This window comes from Sus scrofa, chromosome 15, assembly GCF_054392235.1.
Source record: "Sus scrofa isolate SSC_HxYL_T2T_F1_AM1 chromosome 15, Sscrofa_HxYL_maternal_Yorkshire_Landrace_v2.0, whole genome shotgun sequence".
NCBI lineage: Eukaryota > Metazoa > Chordata > Mammalia > Artiodactyla > Suidae > Sus > Sus scrofa.
In genome coordinates this window covers 47,601,177-47,626,707 of record NC_139397.1, presented here as the reverse complement: position 1 = coordinate 47,626,707, position 25,531 = coordinate 47,601,177, and the positions used below count along the sequence as shown (strand labels likewise).

At 46.4% G+C, this 25,531-nt stretch overlaps 1 protein-coding gene across 2 annotated transcripts in view; it reads right to left on the bottom strand.

The window, feature by feature from the left end:
* Window positions 1-904: 904 nt before the first annotated feature.
* The window catches only part of MYOM2 (myomesin 2), a 77,537-nt gene continuing 52,910 nt past the window's right edge, over window positions 905-25,531 (bottom strand). The window contains exons 24-37 of one of the 2 annotated variants that reach the window (XR_014829728.1): window positions 23,813-23,857; window positions 23,126-23,262; window positions 20,639-20,783; window positions 20,471-20,530; window positions 18,906-18,973; window positions 16,259-16,372; window positions 15,985-16,072; window positions 15,418-15,456; window positions 6,664-10,833; window positions 6,331-6,599; window positions 5,438-5,474; window positions 3,888-3,910; window positions 2,748-2,803; window positions 905-1,578 (exon numbers count right to left, since the gene is read on the bottom strand). Coding sequence is in view for 1 of the 2 variants with exons in the window: in XM_021075902.2 (XP_020931561.2) it covers window positions 1,270-1,578; window positions 2,748-2,803; window positions 3,888-3,910; window positions 5,438-5,474; window positions 6,331-6,494; window positions 10,728-10,833; window positions 15,418-15,456; window positions 15,985-16,072; window positions 16,259-16,372; window positions 18,906-18,973; window positions 20,471-20,530; window positions 20,639-20,783; window positions 23,126-23,262; window positions 23,813-23,857 (1,391 nt within the window). In the remaining variant the exon portion in view is untranslated. The remainder of the gene's footprint in view (window positions 1,579-2,747; window positions 2,804-3,887; window positions 3,911-5,437; window positions 5,475-6,330; window positions 6,600-6,663; window positions 10,834-15,417; window positions 15,457-15,984; window positions 16,073-16,258; window positions 16,373-18,905; window positions 18,974-20,470; window positions 20,531-20,638; window positions 20,784-23,125; window positions 23,263-23,812; window positions 23,858-25,531) is intronic. The other variant, XM_021075902.2, reaches the window with a different exon arrangement.

Here is a 25,531-nt window from a genome sequence, read left to right as displayed (position 1 = left end):
AAAACCTAAAAAAATAATATTCACCTTGTTTTCTAATCTTTTTTTTTTGTCTTTTTAGGGCCATACCCGCAGCACATGGAGGTTCCCAGGCTGAGGTCGAATCCAAGCTACAGCTGCCGGCCTGCACCACAGCCACAGCAACACCGGATCTGAGCCGCGTCTGCGACCTACACCACAGCGCACGGCAACGCTGGATCCTTAACCTGCTGAGCAAGGCCAGGAATAGAACCTGCATCCTCATGGATGCTAGTCAGATTCATTTCTGCTGAGCCACAACAGGAACTCCAATGTTCACTTTTGAAGATACAAAATCTGCATATTTCCCGTGAGAGCTGAACAAGTTAACATGAACCTTTTCCCCTAAGTTTACTGAGGTATGATGGATGTGTTAACACTGCATAGGTTTCAGAGGCAGGACAGGTTTCAAAGAAAGGATATGTTCATCCTAAACAGGTTCAAAATCTTCACCAAGAGACCTTCTGTGATCTGCCAAGTTTCATCCTTTCCCCATGACAATGACTGCTATGTTTCAAATGAGGGTTTACTCCCCTTAGAAATGCCTTAATTAGCCCACTCAAAAGAACATGGCCATCTAGGCCTCATGTTTTTCCTACAGAGATGTTACACCCAGTGGACATTCCTAGGCCCGTAGAGAACATTACCTTCCTAGGAATTCTGATCCGTGGGTGCCTCTCCTGGCCAGCCCAGTAGCCCTGTCCCCACGCCCTGCTGGGGAAGCTGCAGGGGGCAGCTGTGTCGGGGGTCTGGTCCCCCTGGCTCCTGGCTTGGGGCGTGTCACCCGTCGGCTCAGCTGTAAGGTTGTACCGTGTCCCGTCATTAAACAAGCCAGGAGAGAGCAGGCAAGTATGTTGGGAAGGAGTTGGCACAGAAGAGCCACCAAAAGTTGCCTTTTAAAGTTTTATTCGTCTGAAGCAAGAGAAAGCAGAGAATAAGGAGGCACACAGGCTCACGGCTCCCCCAGCGGCACGTCAGAGGCACTAGACCTTCACACCAGAGCACACGACCCCAGTATGGACAGCACCCCGCAAAGCCCAAAGAAAGGTCAGCTCTCCTCCAACCCACCCGCAGGCACCTGCAGATGCAGCTGCCCAGCCTCCTGAGAACACTCAAATTTTCCCCTCAGAAAGACAGAAGCTACTAACAGCCAAAGGCCGCGATTAAAACCGTAACTCATGATGGACTACCAGCCGAACGCAAGGTCACAGGCCCTTGTCACGGGCTGGACGCCGTCTGGCTCCAGATCGGCCCTCACTCAGAGGCAGACGCGGGGATGAGCTTGGGCTTGGCCTGCTGAGGGAGCACCACGTCAGGGATCTCCTCCCCGTGCTTGTAGACGCTCACGGTCACGTCGATCTTCTCACCCCCGTACTTGTTCTTCACGTGGATGCTGTACTTGCCCGAGTCCTCAGAGGTCACGCCCTTGATGGTCATGCTGACGTACTTGGCCTGCTCCACCTTGACTGAGAAGTGTTCACTCAGCTCAATGTCCTTGTCGTTCTTGAACCACACCACTTCCGGGTCAGGGTTCCCGAACACCGTGCAGGTCAGGTTCAAGGTCTTTGGTGGGGAGGGTGGGCAGAGAGGGGAAGTTAGAGAAAGAAAAGCCAGGCGGCCTCTGAGCAGGATGGGCCCTCTGCCCACTCAGATGTTTACCTGCCCTTCACATCTTTATTAATCAACATGCTCTTTATATATGTAGGCACCATACTAGACACCAGGAAGCCAAAAGGAGAGAGAGGCAAGGAGGTTCACAGTGTCATGGGAGAGCTTGTGAGAAAAATCAATAGTAATCTTTTATATTTATTCCCAGGTTTAATCTATAGTGTAAGTTGATTAAAGAATGTGAAGGTTTTCAACTTCTATGTTTTCCAGTAAATAGTTTTAGGCTGTTTCTATATTTCCTTTATAGTCAGACTTATGGATTCACTTGACCGGTTGCTCTGGAAAATCAGAGGCCATATTGTCTTATGGTAAAAAACACTGTGGACACATAAGAAAACATGCTTTCAGCCCCCAGGATAAAAGCAAACTGGTGCCAATTCTCAGTCCATGACCACCAGCCACAGCTCCCAGGCTTTCTTTAACTGCTAAAGAAAAGGGCTATGAATTTTTGTATTTTAGCCTCATAAAAATTCTCTCAAGTATCTATGTCCCCATGACACTGAGATGGAACCACTCAAGCGCCCAGAGAAGTACCAATTAGATATCAGTAATTCCACTGACAGGTGACGGATTAAAATTCCAATAAATCATTTCCATTATACATCCCAAAATGACCTTGAAAACTGGAGCAGAGGTTTTTTTCTTACTTCACACTCAACAAGGTGCCTCCCACCTTCCATGGGGTGCAGTGGGGGTGGGTCATGTGGGTGTGGCCCACCTACCCCTTCAGTTACACACTTGAATGGCCCCAGGACACCTGGTATCAGAGCCAGGTGGGCACCCAGGGCTGGGAACATCAGGTGCCTCAGAGATGTGCAACGTGTTCCAGATCTCACGTGATCATAAAGCTTCCCATGATCGTAAAGGATTCGGAAGGTTAAACTACTTTGTCCCTTGAGGACTCAGGGTCCTCAGAGGCAGCCTGGGGCCATCAGAGTGACAGGGACTCGGGATGCACTGGAGGCCGAGCAGCACATGGTCACCCCCTCACCCCCCAGTCCCTGCGCTGGGCCCGCTATAGAGCCCCCACCGCCATCCACACCACATCCCTGGCCTGCTCCTACCTTGCCTTCCATTATGGTCACCACGTCAGGTAAGCCACCAATCACCTTGCCACGATCTACAACAGGAGAGCAACCGGGATGAGAAAACTGGCCATAGGACGTTCCTGTGGGTCAGGCTCCAGGCTGAGCACGAGGGGCAGGAACCGAGCTTGAGGGGCTGTGCTTTCCTGGGAGATGACCCAGGACAAGGCCCAGCAGTGGGGACCCGGGACAAGGCCCAGGGGAGGGGGATGTAAGTGACCCCGCAGGTAGTAGGGGGTCGTGAAACACTCTAGAGGAAGAGCAGGCTATGAGCAGGGCTCTGAGGACGAGGATTCCACCGCGGACTGAACCCAGGCAAAGCATGTCCTCTGAGATTCACCAGGAAGCTGGGGCCTGGCGTCGGCAGAGGGGGTTGTGCAGGGCGGTGTGGGATATGTGTAGTTTGTAGTTTTCTGCCAGTTGTGATGTTCTGACATCTTAAACCTCCTGGCTGGGGTGGGACCATCCCTCCCAACCAGCAGCCCCCCAATGACACATGCCAACCACCAGCCAGGCCAGGCCTCCCCCGCCCCTCCTTCCTCCTGAGAGGTGACATTCCTCTGCCCGAATGAATCCCCCAGGGCAGGTGCCAGGCAGCTTGAGCCCAGAGCCCAACAAAACCATTAAAACTAGTCGGTCTTACATGTTCCCCTGCCCTACATGTCCCTTGGAGACCCCAGTAAAGGCTGGGGCCTCAACCCACCCATGTTCTGCCTTCTGCCTCCCCCCCACTGACCCCAACCCCTAGCACTTCCCCTCATGGCCCTGTCCCAGGACATGGGAGCATAACAAGGTGGCCTTCCTGAGCCTGTCCTGCGTCTCCTCTGGTGACTGCTGACCGGCCAGCTCACAGCAGAAACACAGAGCAGGTGGTGGAGAGTGGAAGATGGAAAGGAGGCCAGAAGGGGAGGGAGAGGGGGCTAGAAAGGGTCAGGCAGGGAGCAGGGGATGGGGGGGGGGTGCAAGCAGCAGGTGGGTATGGATACTGTGAGGGTTTCCAAGCAGGCAAGACGATTTGCTGCTTATTACTTAATGCATGGAGTGAACGGTCTAAAGCACGGACCCTTTTGTTCCCCCCAAGTTAATATGTTGTGCTTGCGATTATCTAACATTACTTACTTTTCTCTGCAAAAGCAGCTGCCCTAAAAATTCAAAGGGGCAGAGAGGAGAGAATGAAAGAGTTGTGAGAAAGTGCTGTCAACCAGAGATCACATATTTGAGAAGTTTGCAAGCGATGACGCCAAAGGAAGAGCACATTCAGGTCACGGGGTCTGAGGACCTCCAGTGTGACTTTCCCTGACATCCCCGCACCTCCTGTCTGGGAAGGGGGTGCCCTGTCTTCCAGTTTGCTAAAACCCACAGCAAAGTTTACCATTCAGACTCTTTTTTCACCAGATTCACCAGGTTGTAGTGGAGATTTTTAGACATGTTTAAAAACAGTGGTTTCTCATTTACCTTAGTCATCCATTCATTCATTTACTGAATAACCTACTCTGGGACAACAAGCATTCTCGGTTTGGGATGCTCCAAAATTTACATACATGTTTAGAAGTCCCCCGTGATTCTTTAAAAAGTTGCTCTGAACAATGGGATAATAATAATAATAATAATAATAATAATAATAATAATTCAGCACTCAAAAGAAATGAGCTAACAAGCCATGAAAAGACTTGGCAAATGATTAGGTGTATCTCACTAAGTGAAAGAAGCTGGTCTGAAAAGGCTGCAGACTGTGTTTAAGGGTCCAACAGTGGACCCTTAAACAATGCCAGGCTTAGGAAAATTCTCGCGGAACTTACAGCTGGCCCTCAACACCCATGGCTCCCCATTCGCAGATTCAACCCACTGCAGGCCACACTGTTGTATTTACCACCAAAAAAAAAAAAAAATCACGTATAAGTGGAGCCAGGAAGTTCAAAACCAGTGTCGTCCCAGGGTCAACTGTACGTGACATTCTGGAAAAGGCAAGACTAGGTAAGACGATGAGTGGCTGCCCCTCTCCCTTGGGGAGGGAGAGATGACTGGTGGGCACAGGGGATTTTTAGGGCCATGAAACTTTTTTGTAAGACACTGTAACAGTGGATACATGTCACTATATACATTTGTCCAAACCCACAGAATATCCAACACCAAGCGTGAACCCATTGCAAACCATGGACTCTGGATGATGATGACGTGTCCATGTAGGGTCATTGATGGTACCACAGGGACCATCTGGTGGGGGGGATGCTGGTGGGGGGGAGGCTGAGCATGTGGGTAAAGGAGCATAGGGGAATTTTCTGTACCTTCAACTTACTCTTGCTGGGAACCTAAAACTGCCCTAAAAACGTAAAGTCTTTAAAAAGAACCTAAATATATAACATTTAAAAAATGGCTCTGTGGGATGTGTTGCTATAATTATAACTAGTTCAGAAATTCAGCATTTTAATCATTTAAATTAACCCAGGGTGATGGTAACTCTAAAATTAATTTATAGATACATTTATAGTTTAGAAGAATGTCTTCTTCTACATATCCCATGACTTAAATTGCCATTCTCATCCCATTTCCTAGGAGCATCATTTTCCCTGGGCCAGCAAGGCATCCTGAGATGTCCCCACTCAGTCACAATGACACCACATCAACTGTACCCCAGATGGAAGAGTAATAATCAGACATGCAAATCTTACTTGAGCTGCTGGAATTCTGCAAATGCTTCATCAAAAGCTGCAAAGAAATATTTCATACATTATTAACCACTTCGATGTATTCAGCATTTAGTCATTCTACTTGGCTGCTCCGCTGCCCGTGGGTTTGCTTAATGAAAACTGACCAAGAGCCAAGGAATAAAGTGGTGATTCAGAAGTAATCTCTGAATGGAAATCATAGAATCAGATGGTCTTCCTCAATCACTAAGGGAATCACTGAGTACAAAATTATTAGGTCCTACCCTGCAATCCCACTCTTGGGCATCTATCCGGACAAAGCTCTACTTAAAAGAGACACATGCACCCGCATGTTCATAGCAGCACTATTCACAATAGCCAGGACATGGAAACAATCCAAATGTCCATCGACAGATGATTGGATTCGGAAGATGTGGTATATATACACAATGGAATACTACTCAGCCATAAAAAAGGATGACATAATGCCATTTGCAGCAACATGGCTGGAACTAGAGAATCTCATACTGAGTGAAATGAGCCAGAAAGACAAAGACAAATACCATATGATATCACTTATAACTGGAATCTAATATCCAGCACAAATGAACATCTCCTCAGAAAAGAAAATCATGGACTTGGAGAAGAGACTTGTGGTTGCCTGATGGGAGGGGGAGGGAGTGGGAGGGATTGGGAGCTTGGGCTTATCAGACACAACCTAGAATAGATTTACAAGGAGATTCTGCTGAATAGCATTGAGAACTATGTCTAGATACTCATGTCGCAACAGAAGAAAGGGTGGGGGAAAAACTGTAACTGCAATGTATACATCTAAGGATAACCTGACCCCCTTGCTGTACAGTGGGAAAATAAAAATAAAAAAAAAATTATTAGGTCCTAGAGAACAATGGCCTTACCTTGACCGGATAGGTCCAGTGAGCGTTGATGGTTATTTTTGCCGTCAAAAATCTCAAAAGTGTATTTGCCTTTATCCTTCTCGGTGGGCTCACAGATCTGCAGCCAGGCCATCTCCTCACTCCCTCCAATCCTCATGTGCTCACTCGATGCAATCTTAGCATCCCTTTAAAAGCCACAGGAACACATTTCAATTCAGAAGCTGTTACACGAGAGGTGCCTCTGGGATGATCAGACACATGTTTCAGTGGGCGCCTCTAGCTTGCTAGACCTGATGCCACCACAGATTTTTCTGGATGTTATACATTTCAGTGGGCGCCTCTAGCTTGCTAGACCTGATGCCACCACAGATTTTTCTGGATGTTATACATTTATTAACTACATCATTAGCTCAGCTCTGAAAACCTTCCAAAAAACCAAATCCGATGCTTCATTTTAAAGATACACTGTGATTTAACACCCGCCTGTTGGCCACATATCATAGACTATCAGATACGCTACAGAGGATGGCGTTTTTCTGCTGAAAACATTAAAAATAGAATCACTATATGATCCAGTGGTTGCACTCTGGATATACACCGAAAAGAATTGAAAGCAGGGACTCGAACAAACATTTGGATACCCGTGTTCATAACAGCGTTACTCACGATAGCCAGAAGCTGGGACCATCAACAGACAAACAACTGCAGTCCATCCACACAGTAGAATATTGTTGAGCCTTAAAAAGGGAGGAAATTCTGACACAGGCTGCAACATGGATGGACCTTGAGGACACTGCATTGAGGGAAATAATCCAGCCACAAAAGGAGAATTACACTCAGCCTCAACTCAGCAGTGACAAAGGGTTATAGACATGCCTCGGAGCAGGGGGAAGCCACAAAAAGCCAAACCACACACCGCCACCCTGCGCCCTTCTCGGACCCCTGCTTCCTCTGAACTGGTCAACCTCGAAGAAGCCAAACAAGTCCTGGTAGCAAAACACGGCCGCCGGCAGCACCGAATTCCTTATCCTGTTACTCTCCTAGACAAGCCTTGGGTTGAAAGGATTCTCTGTTATTGTCCGGGGGACTTACAGGGACCAAATCTGACAAAACCTCTTCCTTGGTTTTATTCTTGAATCACAAAACATGATCAAATTACTGCTTTCTCAACTAAATTTAAAACGTCTTACATTAAAGTAAGGAAAAATAGGATATAAGAAAGCCTCCATGTGTCTGCTCACTTGTGCAAAAGAAGCCCAGGAGATTGGTCACTGCAGTGGGGGTGGGGGGGCTGGGAGAGGGGACGTGGGGCTGGGAAGGGGAGTCTCCCCTCCCCCAAAGAGCTCAAGGCTTTGGCAGAGATTTCAGGCGCCTCTGGGATTAAGTAGCTGTAATTGTTTTCTTATATAAAGAGGCCTTGCAGCGTCTTCAGTGGCCAAGATGCGTCTAAGTTCTCAGTGGTCAATACTTAGTGATTTGAGGTCTAGCCCTTTCTAAATGACATAGTAATTTCATCTTTGAGCCAGAGAAGAAAATCCTTTTGTAAAAGGACATTTTTGCTGAGTTCCACTCTGCTTGCTTGTAACTCATCCAGAATGGTTTTAGCCAGGCCTCTAAGTGGCCCTGAATGCCTTACTCAGCATTTTTGTCAAAGAAAACTGGCCTTGCTTCTGCCCACATTTTACAAAATCACCCTCGTTCATCGATTTCTTGTCCCCTGTGGACACAGAATGTTGGGGCCCACAGCACCCATCTCCCCCAAGACCCCCTTAGGCATCTGACTGCTAAATGGGCCATTTAGCCTCAAACAGCAGATTATCCTTCAACAAATGCTATTATTCTCTATTTTCCCAATTTTGTCTAATAAGAACTGATGTAATAGTCAAATATAATTTTGGTTATATTTCTGTGGTAGACTTTAACTGCAAAATAAAGTTTAATATAGAATTTAATACTATTTAGTATTTAGGAGTTAAGGAGGGAGTTCCCACTGTGGCTCAGAGGGTTAGGAATCTGACTAGTATACATGCGGATTCGGGCTCAATCCCTGGTCTTGTTCAGTGGGTTGAGGATCTGGCTTCACTGTGGCTGTGATGTGGGCCAGCAGCTACAGTTCCAATTTGACCCCTAGCCTGGGAACTTCCATATGCCTTGGGTGCGCCCTCCCCCCAAAAAAAGAGTCAAGTAGTAAAAAAACAACTAACAACTAAAGGTAATTCTTTCCTGAAGAAGTACTTGTTTTGTTGAAATTTTGGTTTGGAGAAGAAAAAGCATGGAAACAAGCCATGTTTATGAGTCCATGGAAATTTCCAACACATTCCTGGCTCTGCTCTGTTGGTCTCTAGGGATCATTTCATCTGAGACAACTTCATCGAGGAGTCAGACACATAATCTGAGCCCTTATCTCTCAGTCTGTCTGTCTGTCTCCTTCCACCAGGCTAGACGGCCCTCAGCACAGTGGTGGCCAGAATCAGACCAATGAGTGTTTAATACCTGCTCTTTCACTTAACTAGTTGTGGGACTTTGAACAAAATGATTTATGTTCCTCTTTCTAAACTTCAGTTTCCACATCTGTAAAGTGGGAGTATTAATACTGAACTCCTAGGGCTTTTGTAAGGGTAAGTGAAATCACATATGTTAAGTGTTTACCACATATAACTGCTCACACAACATCTGTGCACCCACGTGCCTGGGCGTGCGTTCCCACGGGGTGTGGTGTGTTTAACCCCTGCATGCCCAGTGCCCAGCACAGAGTGAGCCACTTCCCAGGAGGCAGGGCTGGAGGGGAGCAGTCTGTGTCAAGGAAGGACTCAAAGCATTTACAGGGAAGCTGGAGCACTCATGACAACCACGCACGATGACTGTACTGCAGGTAGTGACAGAGGCACAGAGAAGGAAGTGATTCATTCTTCTCCATGGGAAGGTTTGATCCAGCTGGAAGTAGAGATTGACTCACTGGACCTCAAAAATAAATCTTATAAACAATCACACCACAAAAATACACCAGAGTTTCCATCTCAAAGGTCCCATTATTGGAATCCTTTACAAGAAGACACTTCCCCCACAAACCCCTTAGCTTGGGTCTGCACTGACTCCACCTGGTACAGGGCTCCACGCTCCCCAAAGACAGAAAGGCCTGGTTCCAAGCACAGAGGCACTAAGACGACTGCACATCTTATTTTATGAGTCTGGTCGTGACAGCTAAGCCAACAGCAGAGGGTGTCCAAATTTCAATATGAAAAAAATCCTGGGACTTTTGTCCTTTAAGCATTTCTATTTCCTGGGAGTTCCTGTTGTGGCTCAGCAGTTAACGAACCCAACTAGTATCCACGGGGAGGCAGGTTCCATCCCTGGCCTCGCTCAGTGGGTTAAGGATCCAGCATTGCTGTGCGCTGTGGTGTAGGTCGCAGATGTGGCTCGGATCTGGCATTGCTGTGGCTGTGGTATAGGCCAGCAGCAACAGCTCCAATTTGACCCCTAGCCTGGGAACCCCCGTATGCCGCATGTGCGACCCTAAAAAAAAAGAAAAAATGACATTTCTGTTTCCTCATGAGAAGTTTCACCTAAATAAGTCTTCCACAAGTAAAATAATCATAACCACGGAGTCTTCCTTGTAAAATGTTAATTAGGGGAAATAACATCTAAAGCATGAGGCAGACACTCTGGGGTAGAGTCCATTGAGGAGCTAAGACGTTGATATATTGACATCATTGAAAATGTGGCCCCAAAACGGTGCCCGTGTCCTCAGGTTAGAGCTGAAACGGCCACGGAGGCCCGGCCCCACCTGCCCCATCTGAAGTCGTCCATCAGAGGCCAGGCCCTAGTGGGCAGTGACCTGATTCCGCCCTGCTTCCTCACACTCACGCTGCAAGCCTGGCAGGGGTGGGAAGGGCAGACCCCAAGGGGCTGAGGGGGCAGGCACTCATCCATGTGTGGTGACCCCTGGGAAAGTCTGGAGCGTGTTAACAGTGAACACACCACCTGAACAGGCAACAGAACAGCAAACATGAAACATGGGAAAACCCAATGTTTGTAGGGTTTCATCTCGTTTGCTTTCCTCTTTTCATTTATTCAGCTTGTTTGTGTCCTTTTCTTTCGAATCAGTCCTTGGGAAAACCAACCGACTAGACATCTGGAGGGTGGGGTCTGACTATTCTTTCTCCATCAGCTCTGCTAGATTCTGGATGGCATGTGCGTCACCGGGAAAAGCCCCTTTGTCAACCTCGCCTCCCGCACCTTCAGGTGCTTCTTTATCTTTCTCCTTCTCCCCCCATTTCCATGACGGTCTCCGCCCCAAGCCAAAGGCCATCATCATTTCCCAAATCTATAGAGTCTCGTAGGATTTAGCCACAAGCGCCGGTGAGCCCAGCACCGCCCGGTCAATGGCACGGCCACATCCACAACCCTGGTCCACTTACTTGTGATACCAGTTCACTTTCATTTCTTCCATAAAATATTTCATGAAACACTGCAGCCTTATTCCTTCCGGGGTGCAGAGTATTTTGAGTGGAGAAGCAGATGCTCCTGCAGAAAATAAAACACACTCAGATCCAAGGAAAGCTGTCTGTGCCGTGAGGGTGGGAGGCTTGTGGCCAGAGGCCCCTCCCCCATCCCGCATCCACATCCAGACATTCCACATCCGTCAGCCACAAACTCTCCCAATTTCACTCCAGAACACAGTGGTTCATTAAATAAGCATTTGCCACCCTGAAAGCATCTGCAAATCTCTTTGACAATGGCATCAAGGAGCTCAGATGGCCCCAAGAAGATGTTCCTTAAGGGGACTTCCCACATCCCTGACCCTTCCATCCAGTCATTGCTATACTAACTCAAGACGATGTGTAAGTCAGATCCCGCGCCACCTTCTCAGACATGGGATGGGACTCCATGCTGGGCGGTCTGCTCTACCTGCAAGATTGTTCCCACCTCCTTCACGCTCTCCCTATTCCTGGCATTTGCTAACCTTGCCCTGAAGGCACTGGAACCTCCAGGCACTCAATGCCCAATAGTGCTTTTTGGAAAATCCACATAAATGATCCAGGGATGGGGGTCCCCTTACATGGCCAGAGCCCGGCTACAGAATGCTTACCCCACTCCCCCGGCTCCTGTACTCGTCTTTCTCTCTGCCCCAAAGATAAAGGGCAGAAAATGATTTTTCCAACCCCCTTCCTCTGCTTTGCTTCTCTTCACAGCAAGTAGCATGGTAGGCTGGCCAGACACTGAGGGTAATTAACCACACATCCTCCCACACAAAATACGGGAACGCCGTAATTTTTAAAAAACCTAATGGCTCACAGTTGAGGGTCATTTTTCTGACTACAATTCAGTGGATAAAGGATAGTGAGTCCAGAAATTTTCCTAATGGAGCAGAGAGGAGGGAAAGGTACCACCCAGGAAACGGACAGCCAGAGGGAGACCAATTCTAGGAAATCTCTCAGCTCAAATGCAAGGACCACACCTGGAGCTTTCCCTCAACACTGATGATCAAGCCCTGACATGGAGTCCACTTTGCCCTCTGGGCCAGACAGCAGGCTGACCAGCAGGCAGGTCAGCAGACAGTGAACCGGCCCAGCCCAGGGAGGAGGTAGGATGCATGCTCCAGGTAATAAGATTATAAGAGCCTGATTTCCAGAAGAATTCTGACCGAGGCAACATTGCCTAGGAAACATTGCCTAGGAAGCCCTTTCCCTGTTTTCTGGTTTTATACCAACTGTATCCTTACTAAGCCTTGATTTTGAAGGTTTAAGGAGCATTTATATCTTACTATACAAAATGTACCCAAATAGGTATGTAATCTATGCAGTCACCACAACACAAGTAAGTTCTGCCACTGGTGTTTCTGTTTCACAATTGACTCAAAGTTATCTGATTGGACATTTCAGAGTTCTATCAGGTTTTTTTTTTTTTTTCTTTTTAGGGCTGTACCTGCAGCATACAGAAGTTCCCAGGCTAGGGGTCGAATCGGAGCTGCAGCTGCCGGCCTACACCACAGCCACAGCAAAGCCAGATCCTTTACCCACTGAGCGATGCCAGGGATTGAACATGTATCCTCATGGATACTAGCTGCGTTCTTGACCACTGAGCCACAATGGGAACTCCCATGTTCTGTAAGTACTAAAAATCAAGGTTTATACTTTAAGTTTAGCCCCCTTTTGGTAATAATACACTTGTATATTTCTACAAAATGAGAGGATTACCAAAGTTCAAAGCACTGGACGAGGAACATCTTAGATATTCGTCTCGTGATAAGGAGGGATGTTCCACATGCCTTCCGAGGACGCTGACCCCTAACCTAGGGACACGGGAAGGTTTAGGTCCTCCCAGTACTCTGCTGATAATGAACTGAGTGACCTGGGGAGGATCACTCACCATCTCGGCGACCAGAGCTCTCATCTAAAGGCTTCATGGATCTCCTCTAAGATTCTGCAAAAATACATGCCCCCCCCCCCCCGCCACAGCACAACCTGTTGGCAGTTGATGGAGATGCCGAAAATGTAACTGAGGAGCTGGAGCCTCCAGTTCTGCTTTCTGCATCTCCAAAGTGCACAGGGAAACGTGCAGGAAAGTCAAAGCTATGTTCGCACACACACAGAAGCACGCACACTGGAACTCTGGCCTCAATTCTCCTAACAGGTGTGTTTGCGTCCACAGAACCACAGACCTTGACATCTGCATAAGCGTCTGGATGTCCCCTTGTCCAAATTCCTCACAATGAGGATGAGGATGGGGACCCTAACCTCTCTGTATTGATGATAACACATTTGCTTTACAGCCAAGCGCATCCTTTAACCTGTGGAACACTAAGACAAACCGCTTTGCTCTGTGGCCCATTAGCTGTCAGGGCAGGAAAGCCTCCTTTGCTTTGTGTCACACAGACCACTGCAGGGTCCTCTGTGTGGGTTCAGGGTCCAGAGAGTGAAGCTCACTCAGGAGGCTGGGTGAGGATCCCATTTTCATCCAAAGCCTCTAATCAGCCCTGAAATCCTAACAAAATTTGGGGGGCCCAGAAGAGCCACTGGTTGCTCCCCAGGATGCAAACCCTGGGGGGCTGCTTGGTCTTAGAAGCTCCAGGGACACTATCTCCGGTGGGAAGACACTATCACCAGCACATGAAGGGAAACTTGGTTTAAAAGTCAAGAAAACTATTCAGGAAACATTTCCATGCTCCAGAGAACATGAAATTGGTATTTTGACAACTCTCTGTTTGAAAGTGGTTCTCCTTACATGACACCAGTATTACCCCAGATGCTCTGCATGGAGGATAGAATTTGACCCAAAATGCCTCTCCCGGGTAGAGTTAGACCTCGTTCAACAAGGCAGAAGCCACCAAGGATCTTACACATGTGGCTCAACCATGACTCCAACGGCGTCCACGTAACAGTCTGCAGAGCACAGAAGGTGGGTCCCCACCTTCTCTCCTGATATTTCAGCTCTGTCTGCGATCAGTGATAGGGGACCCACTGAGTCTATATAAAGTCTATAAAGTCACTGACTGGGGGGACAGGAGCCCACTGGAACCCAGACAGGAATCGTGGCATTTGCAAGCCTTCAGACTCCTTCTGGGGGCTCTGAGCCGCAGTGATGATGGCCACACATCAGCCACCCAGGGTGTATGGGGACTAGGCCGTCTTCTGTCACCTGGACCATAGGCCACCTCCATTCGAGAGATGCTGGAGGTGCAGGAGGCAGGTGAGAGTAATGGTGAATGTGCAGGGATATGCAACTGTGTACATGTGAGCACGTCTGAGCGTGTGCAGGTGTGATGGCACCACCAGTGCGCTCAGAAGGAGGCAGACGCGGTTTCCCTGAGAATAGAGAATAGAGGTCAGAGGATGCAGGTGACTGCAAACCAAGGTCACAGAAGATTGGACAGCACGCGGGGACAGGTCCCTGATGGATGTGGGAGCCACAGATGTCGCTTGGAGACAAGACAAGACCAACACCACAAGCTGCAGGGAAATGTCACTGTTGGAGGACCCGGCAGCTCTGGGCTAAGGGGCCAGGCATGGGAGCTGCAGGAAAATCCTGTCTGCTACCAACACATCCACATCTAGTTCACATAACATCAGCTCTGCTCCTGCTGCGACAGCACAGAATGCAACCCTGCAGATGCAGGACAGAGGCTGAAATGAGTGATGCATGCCCTCCGGTGCCTTGTCTCTGCCCTGACTCACTCAGGATACCACAATCAGTCTCCCACATTACAGGGCATATGGTGTTTTAGTGCAATGTCATTCCCCGGAGCCTAAGAGGGAAGCCACCTTTCAAAAGGTTGAATTTACCTTCACAAAGTGCCCTGCACACCACAGAGCAGAATATGGCCCGCTAACAATCATCAAGGCCAAAACTCACTCAAAATGTGGTCATGCATATGACAAGCAAAAGCAAAAAGGAACAAAGTCTACCCTACAGAGTTGTTTTGAAGAAGCAATGAAAAAAGAAACGTCAGAAGTTTTCCAGAAGAAGGTGGAAAACCCTCACGAGGCCTCAGATGAGCTGGGAACTGGGAGAGTGTTAGGGTCTGGCTGGAGCCCTGACTCAGGCTGGAAGGCCCCTCCGGTTAAGCCCTTACCTACTGCAGGCCTTGGGTAAGTGAACTGAAGAGACAAGTTAGGTGATCTCTGGAAAGCCCACAGTCACACAATTTTGTAATTCTCCACATAAAGCCTTATACAAATATAAGCTATTATTATCAAATCAATAACCAATACATTTAGTCTCACAGTTTCCATAGAAGGGCAAATAGAGAGGAAGAATTTATTTGCAGAGCTAAGAACTGGGTTTGTACATATCAAACCAGGCACAAACTAGAGGCTTCTTCAAAATTCACTGGTGCCGTTCAGCATTTGTAATGAAGACACTGAGAGCAATTCCGCACAAAGCGATCAGCACTGACCTAAGGCAAACTGTGAGAAGCGGCTGGTGGTCAGGAAGTCCAAACCAAACTTGTTTTGCCTTTTTTTTTTTTTTAAAGGAAAACATAGGCTACGTGTAATGCTGAAAATCCCCTTTAAAAAAGCAGTTCCCCTAGCTGTGGAAAACGTCTTGCTCAGGAAATAGTGATTTTAGGACCCAAAATGACTTGAAAATTAGAAGACGTTTACTTACCGCAGACTCTGCTCATTGCCAAAATCATATCCTCGTACACTGAAAGGAAGGAGGAAATGGACCATTACGATGGATAATTTCATCAGCAGTATTTTCATGTTTAATTAAATTGATACAGGAAACCAAGACGTTCATTTGAAAAATGAAACATTAAAATGGCAGTATTTATCCATAAAAGGCTGATGTGCAGTGATAAATCCTTCTGACCTATTCCCTTTTAAAACAAGGAACAAGAACATTTTGCTCAACATAAATCCAACCATACATTTAATTGAACCACTTCATCACTGTTTCAGTCATTTTAACTACATTCGTCACAGGAGAGAACTTGGGTCCTGCAGAAGGACTCAGATGGCCTTTCAGAGAAGCCCAGAATAATATCAGACCTTTTTCTAAAATACAAACAGTTTTGAATGCAGCTCAAGTACAAATCTATTTTCTTCTACTGTGCTCACGCAACAGAAACAATATGTAGCTAAGGATACAGACGGCTGTGCCTTTGTCACACAGCTCATCCCCCTGGCTGAGTGGATACCTTTTAGCAGAAGGGAGGAGGTTTTATCCTACCTTTGCCAGCTATCTCAAGGATAGACACATCTTGACCTCTCTCGTCTTTCAAGGTCGCCTTATATTCACCATGGTCCTTCTTTGACAGCTGCAAATAAAACACATCCAAGTAGGTAAAACCAGTGCCATGATAGAAAATGAACTACATGCCAATACGTTTTCTTTGCAAACCATGGTAATTCAGGATGCAAACTGGGAGATCATGCAGAATTCACAAGTCATTTGAAAGACCTTGTTTGTCATGCTTTTCTCTGCTTTCCTTACTACAGGGTACCTTTGGTATAAGCAGTTCACAGACTCCCTTCTCCAGATCAGGCAACTTTTCAGTTTCATACAGAACATCATCCTTCAGCCATTTGAAAACCGTTTCTTTCTTGGTGTTTGCTACCTACAAGACAGGAATCTTTTGTTTAGTATGTGAATCGCCGTGGATCATAAGAAAAAAATCTATTTTGGTTTTAAATCCCAGACCTAAAAAAAAATCAGCACACATGGAGGCCAAGTTCCTGTTTTTCCCACTGCCATTGTGAGCATGTGCTGAAAGCCCCCGGTCAGAATAAAGAGCAAACTGACTCTTCACAGTTCCCTGCCTTCACTGACACTTGCCATCGTGTACACGGTATAATGTCCACAACTTGATACACAAATATACTGCAAAATGGTGACCATAATGAGATTAATTAACACATCCTTCCCCTCGCAGTTACGTGTGTGTGTGTGTGTGTGTGTGTGTGTGTGTGTGTGTGTGTGTCGGGAACACTGAAGATCTGCCTCTTAGCAACTTTCACGTATATAACACAGAGTTTATTAACCTTAGTCACCAGGCAAGACATTGGGTCCCAGAGCATATTCCTTTTATAACTGATACTTTGTACCCTCTGACCAACCTCTCCTCCACCACTCCACTCCTTGCTCCTGAACTTGGCTTTTTTCTGGTTCCACATATAACTGAGATCACATAGGATTTGTCTTTCTCTGACTGGCTTATTTCACTGAGTATGACGACTTCAAGCCCCACCCAGGTTGCTGCAAATGGCAGAATTCCATTTTTTATGGCCGAATATTATTGTATGTGTATCTCACATCTTTTCTCGTTCACTCTTCAGCAGACATGTGGGTTGATTCCGAGTCCTGGCCATTGTGAACACAGGAGGCAGGTATCTGCCCACAACCGTGATATCATCTCCACTGGATGTTCACCCAGGCGTGGGATTGTTGGATCCCATAGTGGTTCTAGTTTTAAAATTCTGAGGAACCCCCAGGCTGTTTCCCATGAGGCTGCACCAATTTACATCCCCCCAACAATGCACAGGGGTTTTTTGTTCTCCATATTTTTGGCAATACTTGTCATTTCTTGTCTTTTTGATGATGGCCTTCACCCTTATCTTCTGTTTTTCTGCTCAGCCTCTAAATATAACTGGATGTCCCCATCCTAAAAGAAGTAGGAAAAAGCCCCGACCCCATTGTGCCAGCTATGACTCTCAGAATGTGTACAGCACAACTGTACAGGTTTAAGAGGACAAACGACGCTTGTTTCCCATTTCATACTTACTCCTCCTCCCCTTCCCCAGTCCCTGGCACCCTCCGTCCTACTTTCTGTCTCTTTCTGCTTTGACTGCCTTGGGGACTTCATGTAAGTAGAATCTTACAATATTTTTGCATCGGGCTTCTCTCACCTAAGGCTCATCCATGCTGTAACAAGCACGTAACAAGATTCCTTGCTTTCTAAGGCTGAAGGACATTCAGTGGACTGACTACGTCCATTTCTTCATCCATCGATGGACACTTGGCTTCTTCCACACTTGGTTACTGGGGACATGCTGCCATCAATGTGGGTGTACATGTGCCTACTTGAACTCCTGCTTTCGACCCCGTTCTGTGCTGGACCGTGTGGTGAGTCCACATGTAACTTTCCAGGAGCAGCCGTACTGTTCCCCACAGCGACCTGCCCCACAATTTACACTCTAGGACTTTGGCTTCCTGTTTCCCATGCACTGTTTCACAGCGGAGACTGTGTGAGCTGCTTCCTGACCGTCCCCACCCGTCTTGAGAATGCGGACCACCCGTGTCCTCCCCAGCCATCCCCACACTCAGCTCAGGAACCATCGCTCTGCTGAGCTGGCCGTTTACTTTCCTCTCTTATCCACCAGACCCAGCAGCTGGTAAAGATAAGCAACGTATTATTGATCTCTCCCTACAGCCTCTTCTACAGGGACGGTCATATAGCAGGTGCTCCTTAAAGTTTATCCCCCAAATTCAGGTTTTTATAGTTAGTAGTAACTAAGGCTTTCTTTATTACCGATTGTTCAAGCAAAAACTTAAGAAGCCTCTTATTCCCAAAACACACATTTTATTTCCTAAAGAAATCATATGAGCAGCATAGAACCTTCCAGATAAATGTCATCCCAGCCTACTTTCTCATCGAAGCACTTATTAAAACCATAAATAAATGGTTTATAAACCATCTCCTCCTTGGAGTTCCCGTCATGGCGCAGTGGTTAACAAATCTGACTAGGAACCATGAGGTTGCAGGTTCGATCTCTGGCCTCGTTCAGTGGGTTAAGGATCCGGCATTGCCGTGAGCTGTGATGTAGGTCACAGACTCGGCTTGGATCCCGCGTTGCTGTGGCTCTGGCATAGGCCAGTGGCTACAGCTCCGATTTGACCCCTAGCCTGGGAACCTCCATGTGCCATGTTGGGTGCAGCCCTAGAAAAGACAAAAAAACAAACAAGCAAAAACCATCTCCTCAAATCTTCGTTTCCATGCCACTTGGTTGCTAAGGATCACAGACAAGACTGAGGGTCAGAGCCCCCCACCCCATCACCACCGCAGGGTATGGCCTGACATTAGCTGCTTCCTGACCGTCCCCACCCGTCTTGAGAATGCGGTCCCTGGTTTCCGCTAAGAACCAAGTCCTCACCTTACAGACAAGTCGAACTTCACACTCTTCAGTAACATCCCAATGAAGATACTCAGAGAAATGAGGGCCTGAGGGAGAAGGAGGGAAAAAGTTCAAAAAAAGGGGGAAAAAATACGTATACATACACATACATGTATTTGGGGCAGAAGAAAGTAGTTGTTCTGTCTGAAACCAAGGTAAGTCCTTTTCTGGGCTCTGAAGCCAGCGTGCACAATACGGATACTGCATCTAGAGGAAGATGTCTGATGGCTCCTGCTCATGCTCTTTAGAGTTCATGCTCTTTAGAAAGAAGAGTAATGAAATGTTGCATTTCCCTCTCGAGGCATGTGTCTCCCGGAAGACCCAATGGCACAGTACATGCACATGTTAAAAGAGGAGAACTGGGGCAGGTAAGATGAAGAAAAGGCAGTGTGACCCAGCAATTATGTCAGCTCATCATAGCTTGTTTATATAACAGTTGAAATCAAAGAAGAATTTGTATCACTTTCAAACATATCATTATTACTTAAAATAAATGTAGGTCATATGCTAATAACATATTGAACACAAAAATATAAAACAGATTCAGAAAGTATTTATTGCTTTCTTCCATATAAATACATACTACAAAGTTAAAAATCATATTGTAGAAATGAATACAATAAACATTTTTGACTATTAAAAATAAAAATAGGGGGGTTCCCGCTGTGGCACAGTGGGTTAAGAGTCTGACTGCAGGGGGTTCAATCCCTGGCCCAGCACAGTGGGTTAGGAAACCAGGGCTGCTGCAGCCGTGGCATAGACTGCAGCTATAGCTCAGATTCAATCCCTGGCCAGGGAACTTCAATATGTGGCGGGTATGGCCATAAAAGAAAATATAATAAAATCAAAATAAAATAATAATAAAAATCAAAAAACAATAAAATAACAATAACAAAAAAAATAAAACCAATCTCTTGACTTTATATTTTAAAGCCCATATTCTATTTTTTTTTCAAAAAGCAGAGAAATCTCACATAAAAAAATGTTTTTCAAATAAACCCTTGGGTTATATTTCAGATTCTAAAAGTTACCCATTTTCCTTTATATCTAGTTAATATGCATTTTTACAAAAGTATATTTAAATGTATTTTTTTATAATTAAACAGTTAAAACATCTAAAAGTTGAAAAGGTCACATGATTTTGAATAAAATAAGTTCCTGGCAGTGGGAATTACTTCTGCTGCCCTCTCTCCCTTTCTTTTAATGCCCTCAACCCACCCACTCTTGCTTTTTACTCTTTCTTGTCACAATCGCTGGACTCCATCTGACCATTTAATGGAGATACTCTTTCCTTATCAGTGCAGGAAAATATGAACACTAAACAATAGATTCTAGGGCTTTTCAAGAAGCAAGAAAAAAATACAGATGAAATAAAAGATCAAAGAACAGAAAAATATCCAAATCTCTACAGATAGGAAGTGGTCTGACTTTTTGATCATTTAAAATCGCAATTAGAGTCATCTGCCATTAAGTAGGATCCACTCCAAGCAAACACTCAAACCTTTGTCTTAGACTAGTGGTGGGGAAGACAGTCAACTACCTACCTTGTTTCCTGAGAAATTCCTTTCTTTGAAATTCAGCCTCTTCTAGGACAGCCTTGAATGCTAAATTCAATAAATAACAACAATAAAAAACAGAAATGAAACACGTTTTGCTTCTCTCCAGTCCAAAGAATTTTCTTTGACTTTTCTCTCAAGGGCGTATATGCATACCATCTCCAATAAGGACCAGAGAAGACTGATTTTTAGCTTTTCCATCGTGAATCTGCACAGTGTAGGTGCCTTCATTTTCGATGGTGAACCGATCCATCACCATCTCAACAATGCCGGTTGACTTGTCACACTTGATTCTGTGTGTCTGGGAGCAAAGAGGGGAGGGGAGAATTCCACGGTGAAACCCCGCCTCCACTTCTCCCTCTGACGCCTAAATGGTGGTGGCATCAACTATCATATCTTAAGGGGCTGTGACTCACATACAAAAACACAAAACCAAATGCCATCCACTGAACCTCTTGGTGAACCAAAGACCTTTCTGAGGTCCCAAGGGTTAGGGCGCGATGCCTCTGGTTCTGTTCGATCAAACAGGACTTTCAGGTTTTAAGGGACTAAATCCCACTCCTACCCCAGGCCTTAACTTCCTGGAAACATTGAAAAAAAATCACCTGGACAATTGGAAAATCCAACATTGCTTCACATAAATGTGTCCTTGTATAAGATCGCTTAGTTTTTTCTCAATGGGAAATTGGTATATAAATTGAGAAAGAGAGAGGAATGAATGAGAAAGCACGAGCTGGGATCACTTTTTGAGCGAGAGGTCATTTCAGGAGACGGTCCTGATTCCAGGAGGCACAGGGGACACTGCCTCCACCCCCAAGACTCAAGTAGCTGTGGGGGAACGGGGACGGGGCCAGGGCAACAGTCAGCAGTGTGACGGCTATATGCACCACGCCTCAACATGGTCCTTGCATTTCTTTGTAGTTTTGAGTGTTTACTTTTGAGAGCATATTTCAGGTTGACCAGACAAGGTGCTGCTCTGATCTGTAGGATGCTAGTTGGCTTCAAACATGGAAAGCAGAGGACTCGGGGACCCTCGTCTGATGAGGGCTGAGAAGCGGAAAGGTACCACTCCCGACAGCCGGATTCCTAATGGTACAGAGCGCTCTCCATTTACTCAGTGTCTGCGCTGCGGTGTCTGGGCAGGTTTGAGAAAATAATTAGGCGCCTAGCAATTGCCATTATGCAGCAAGATGAAGTTCAATGATTTTATGGGGGCCATAAATACAGGCTTTTATGTGACTTTCACAAAAGAGCATCAATCTCCACATGGAAAAGTCACCTGTGGATGTCTCATTAAGGAGGTAAAATAGTACAGCCGTATTCCAGAAGATTAGCCGTGCAGCAAAGACATCCGTTCTTAAAGCTAGCTTTCTACAGCAGGTAGGAGATGTTAATCAAAAGATGTTCTACAAATAAGTGTAATTACACTAAATTCCACTGCATGCCATAGCATGAGCTCTGCTCAAAGAAAACGTCTCCAATTACCTGGATTGTGCAATGGTCTCCCGCAGACAACTCCTGTACTGTGGGCTTTTTTGCAGACAGGAAGAAACTACATGCTTTCTACCTACTAGCCAAACCCCCAGTTTGTACAGTTCTTCAGGTATGTCACTGATCCCATGGGGAAGATGGACCAGATAAGGAAGCTCACATGCTCTTTGTCCATGCACGATTTCTTCCCGAGAAGCGTCCACCTAACCACGCTGTCCTAAATACCCATCAGACACCAAGGCCAGATAGGGACCAGATGCTCAGCTAGAGGAACAGTGAGTGGGCCACCAATGGCATGAGCGACCGGTTAATATTTGTGCTGCGGACAAAGGATTGTGGCAGTTAGGACCTGGTAGGGCAGCTAAAGTGACCCCCCACACTGGGGTGTCAAGAAAAAGAGAACAGAGGAAGAAAAGATGGTGGACCCCGCCCGAGGGGACCACCGAACATAGAAAAAGCCTCCATGTAGCTTGGCTTTGAACTGGGTTCTTAGATATGCTGCAATTATTAGATGAGGGGAAACTCTGGAAACATAGTCAGTGGTCCACAGCCAAAAAAAAGAAAGCTTCATAATACTTGCAAGCTTCATTCTTTACAGTTAAAAGTAAAAGAAGGGCAAGTGTTAGTTTCATGGTGTGCCGCGTATCTTTCTTTGCCTGGACTTGCCACGCCAGGGGAGCAGCCTGAAAGCTCAGGGAAGGTGCAGAAACTAATTTCCCAGCTGATGGCTTCCATGGGGCGCTGTCCTTGGGAGGGGGGCCTAGGGAGGCATTGCTCACCCTCAGAGCAAAAATCCATGCCTTCCAAACCCTTATCAAAGATAAATAAACTGACCCACCGAGAACCCCCCCATCCCATGTAACCCGAACCTTTTTACAATCCCACACCCCACGCCTCTGAAACATAGTCTGTTATTGTTTAGCTCCAACAGGCTTGGATTTAAAGGGCTCCTGATCTCTTATCTAATCCCGACCAAATCTCTGGGTGTTTCAAGAATCCACCATCTCCCATTCATCTTGTCAACCTCCCGCACCCCAATTTCTACAGCTCAAAAAGGGATAAAAACAAAAACCGAAGATTGATTTTCAGGGACTGACCTTCCAGAAATACTTGGCTGCTCCAAAGCCAGAGGCCACACACCCGTGAACTCACCTCGCTGTCAGGGACTTCTCTGTCGTTAATAACAAAGCGGTAGCTGGCGTCTGGAGATAGGTGTTCAGCCTGGAGCCAGAAGCGAACCTGGCCCTTATCAAAAATCTCATAAGCTAATTCTGACTTCAGAGGAATCGCTGCAGGAAGGAAAGGAAGCATAAGTCAGTAATTCATGAACCCTTGTGACAAAGAAGAGCTGCATATTGCAGGAAAACAGCAATCCTCATTATTAAACTGTTTTGAGAATGTGAAGCCCCGCAGTACTGAATTGGATCATGAAAACCAAAACTAAGCAATGCAACTCTAGTGAGTCTGGTGTTGCATTTGAAGTCTCCTGCCCTGCATGTCCCAGGGCCCCCGGTCTGCCTTCTTGACAGCCCAGCGGTAGCAGACAGCAGCATCCTTTCTGAATTCGGGATAAACCAATAACCGAGGAGCCCATTTCATATAATTCTCACCTGGATTGAACAGCCACACTAAAGCCCAAATTCAAAAACTCTCTGCATGCAGTGAAAATGTCTGCAAGTTACAAGATTAGCTGACATGTGTTCTGGGTGAATTGTTGAGCAGCTGGGAGCGTGACCTGAGTCCATCCTCTCCCCAGGGTGTCCCTTCTTGAGCTGCACGTGGTAGTGAACCCAGTCCTGCCAGGTTCAAGCCTGCACTCAGAGTTCCAGGCTCACTTACTGGGATTTTTTATCTCATTGCTCAGCGCCATCAAACGTTCCAGCTCTAAAATTAAGAAAAACAGAGTCACTGGTTTTGACCTGTACATTCGAAAGTTTTAAGCAAAAGCAAAGCTAGACAAAGCAGAGATCTGACATCACCAAGATTTGATCTGAGGCTGTGAAAGAAACCTGAACTGGGGGTGAAAGGGAGGTGGCGGGTAACTTCAATTCTGAATACTCCCTCCAGTAAGTTAGTCCCTGCTGCTAAGATCCTCACCATTCAGGGGAGTTCCCGTCATGGCTCAGCCAAAACAAATCTGACTCGTATCCATGAGGACACAGGTTGGATCCCTGACCTCGCTCAGTGGGCTAAGGACCCAACGCCATGTGCTGTGGTGTAGGTCACAGACATAGCTCAGATCCGGCATTGCTGTGGCTGTGGTGTAGGCCAGGAGCTGCAGCTCTGATTTGACCCCTAGCCTGGGAACTTCCATATGCCACTGGTGCGGGCCTGAAAATAAAAACAAAAGACAAAAGATCCTCACCATTTAAACACCCACTTACTGGAGGTACTGGTCAGAGCTGTTTAGGGCAGGGGTACTGGGGAATGTGGGCTGGGGGCAGGGAAGGTACAGTCCTGGAAGAGGGAGGACTTGCAGGGGGGAGATGCCTTGATCCACTTGCAGACCCTCTAATTCCACATGAACTCTTTCCTAAAATCGGTCTGGCTGGCTGAGAATATGGGTGGTCTCTGATTTTCCTTCTCCTTTCGAAGTGTCCTGCTTCAACATCCCTCTCACCTACCCAGAACGTCACTGTGGTGTATTATCATGAGTTTAAAATAATAAAAAATAATAAAAAAAAAATAAAAAGCAATAATAAAAAGCAAAATAATAAAAAAATAATAAAAAGCAAAAAATAAAAAACCAGATAGCATTGCTCCTGAGAATTCCAAGGGTAAGTTAAAAAAAAAAAAAAACAACTGACTGTTCTAAATCATTTTTTTCTTTCCTTTCCCTCCTCTCCTTCCTTCCTCCCTCCTTCCCTTCCTTTCTTCTTTCTTAAAATTAGAATTTAAGAATGACATCATGCTCACAAAGGTCTGAATGCACCTGTTCATTTAAACTGAACAATGAAGCTGAATTTCTGTGACCCAAATGTGTCCAGCCTGGACGAGTGAATGAGGCAAAGACTGACTCTCCCAACCAGGTCTCACGGTCAGAACCTCAACAGATCAAATGAGCTAAAGTTGCAGCCTCCAGGTTTTGCCTAAAATAAACTTGAGGTCCATATGCAATATAAAATATGCTGGAAAATTCATCTCTGGAAATGATTTAAAATTAAGGCGAGGAGGGCCCATTGTGGTTCAGTGGTTAATGAATCTGCCTAGGAACCATGAGGTTGCAGGTTCGATCCCTGGCCTCACTCAGTAGGTTAAGAATCCGGCGCTGCTGTGAGCTGTGGTGTAGGTCACAGATGCGGCTCGGATCTTGTGCTGTGCTGTGGCTTGTGGCGTAGGCCCTCGGATACAGCTCTGATTAGACCCCTAGCCTGGGAACCTCCGTATGCCACGAGTGTGGCCCTAGAAAAAACAAGAAGACAAAAAATTTTTAAAAATTAAAAAATGAAATTAAGGCAAAAGCGTCATCTGCACACTTTCATATGGAGCAGAGAACTGCATGGCTTTTCAGAATTCTTTAAGGATGCTTTGCGAGCAAAAAGCTGTTTGAGGATCACC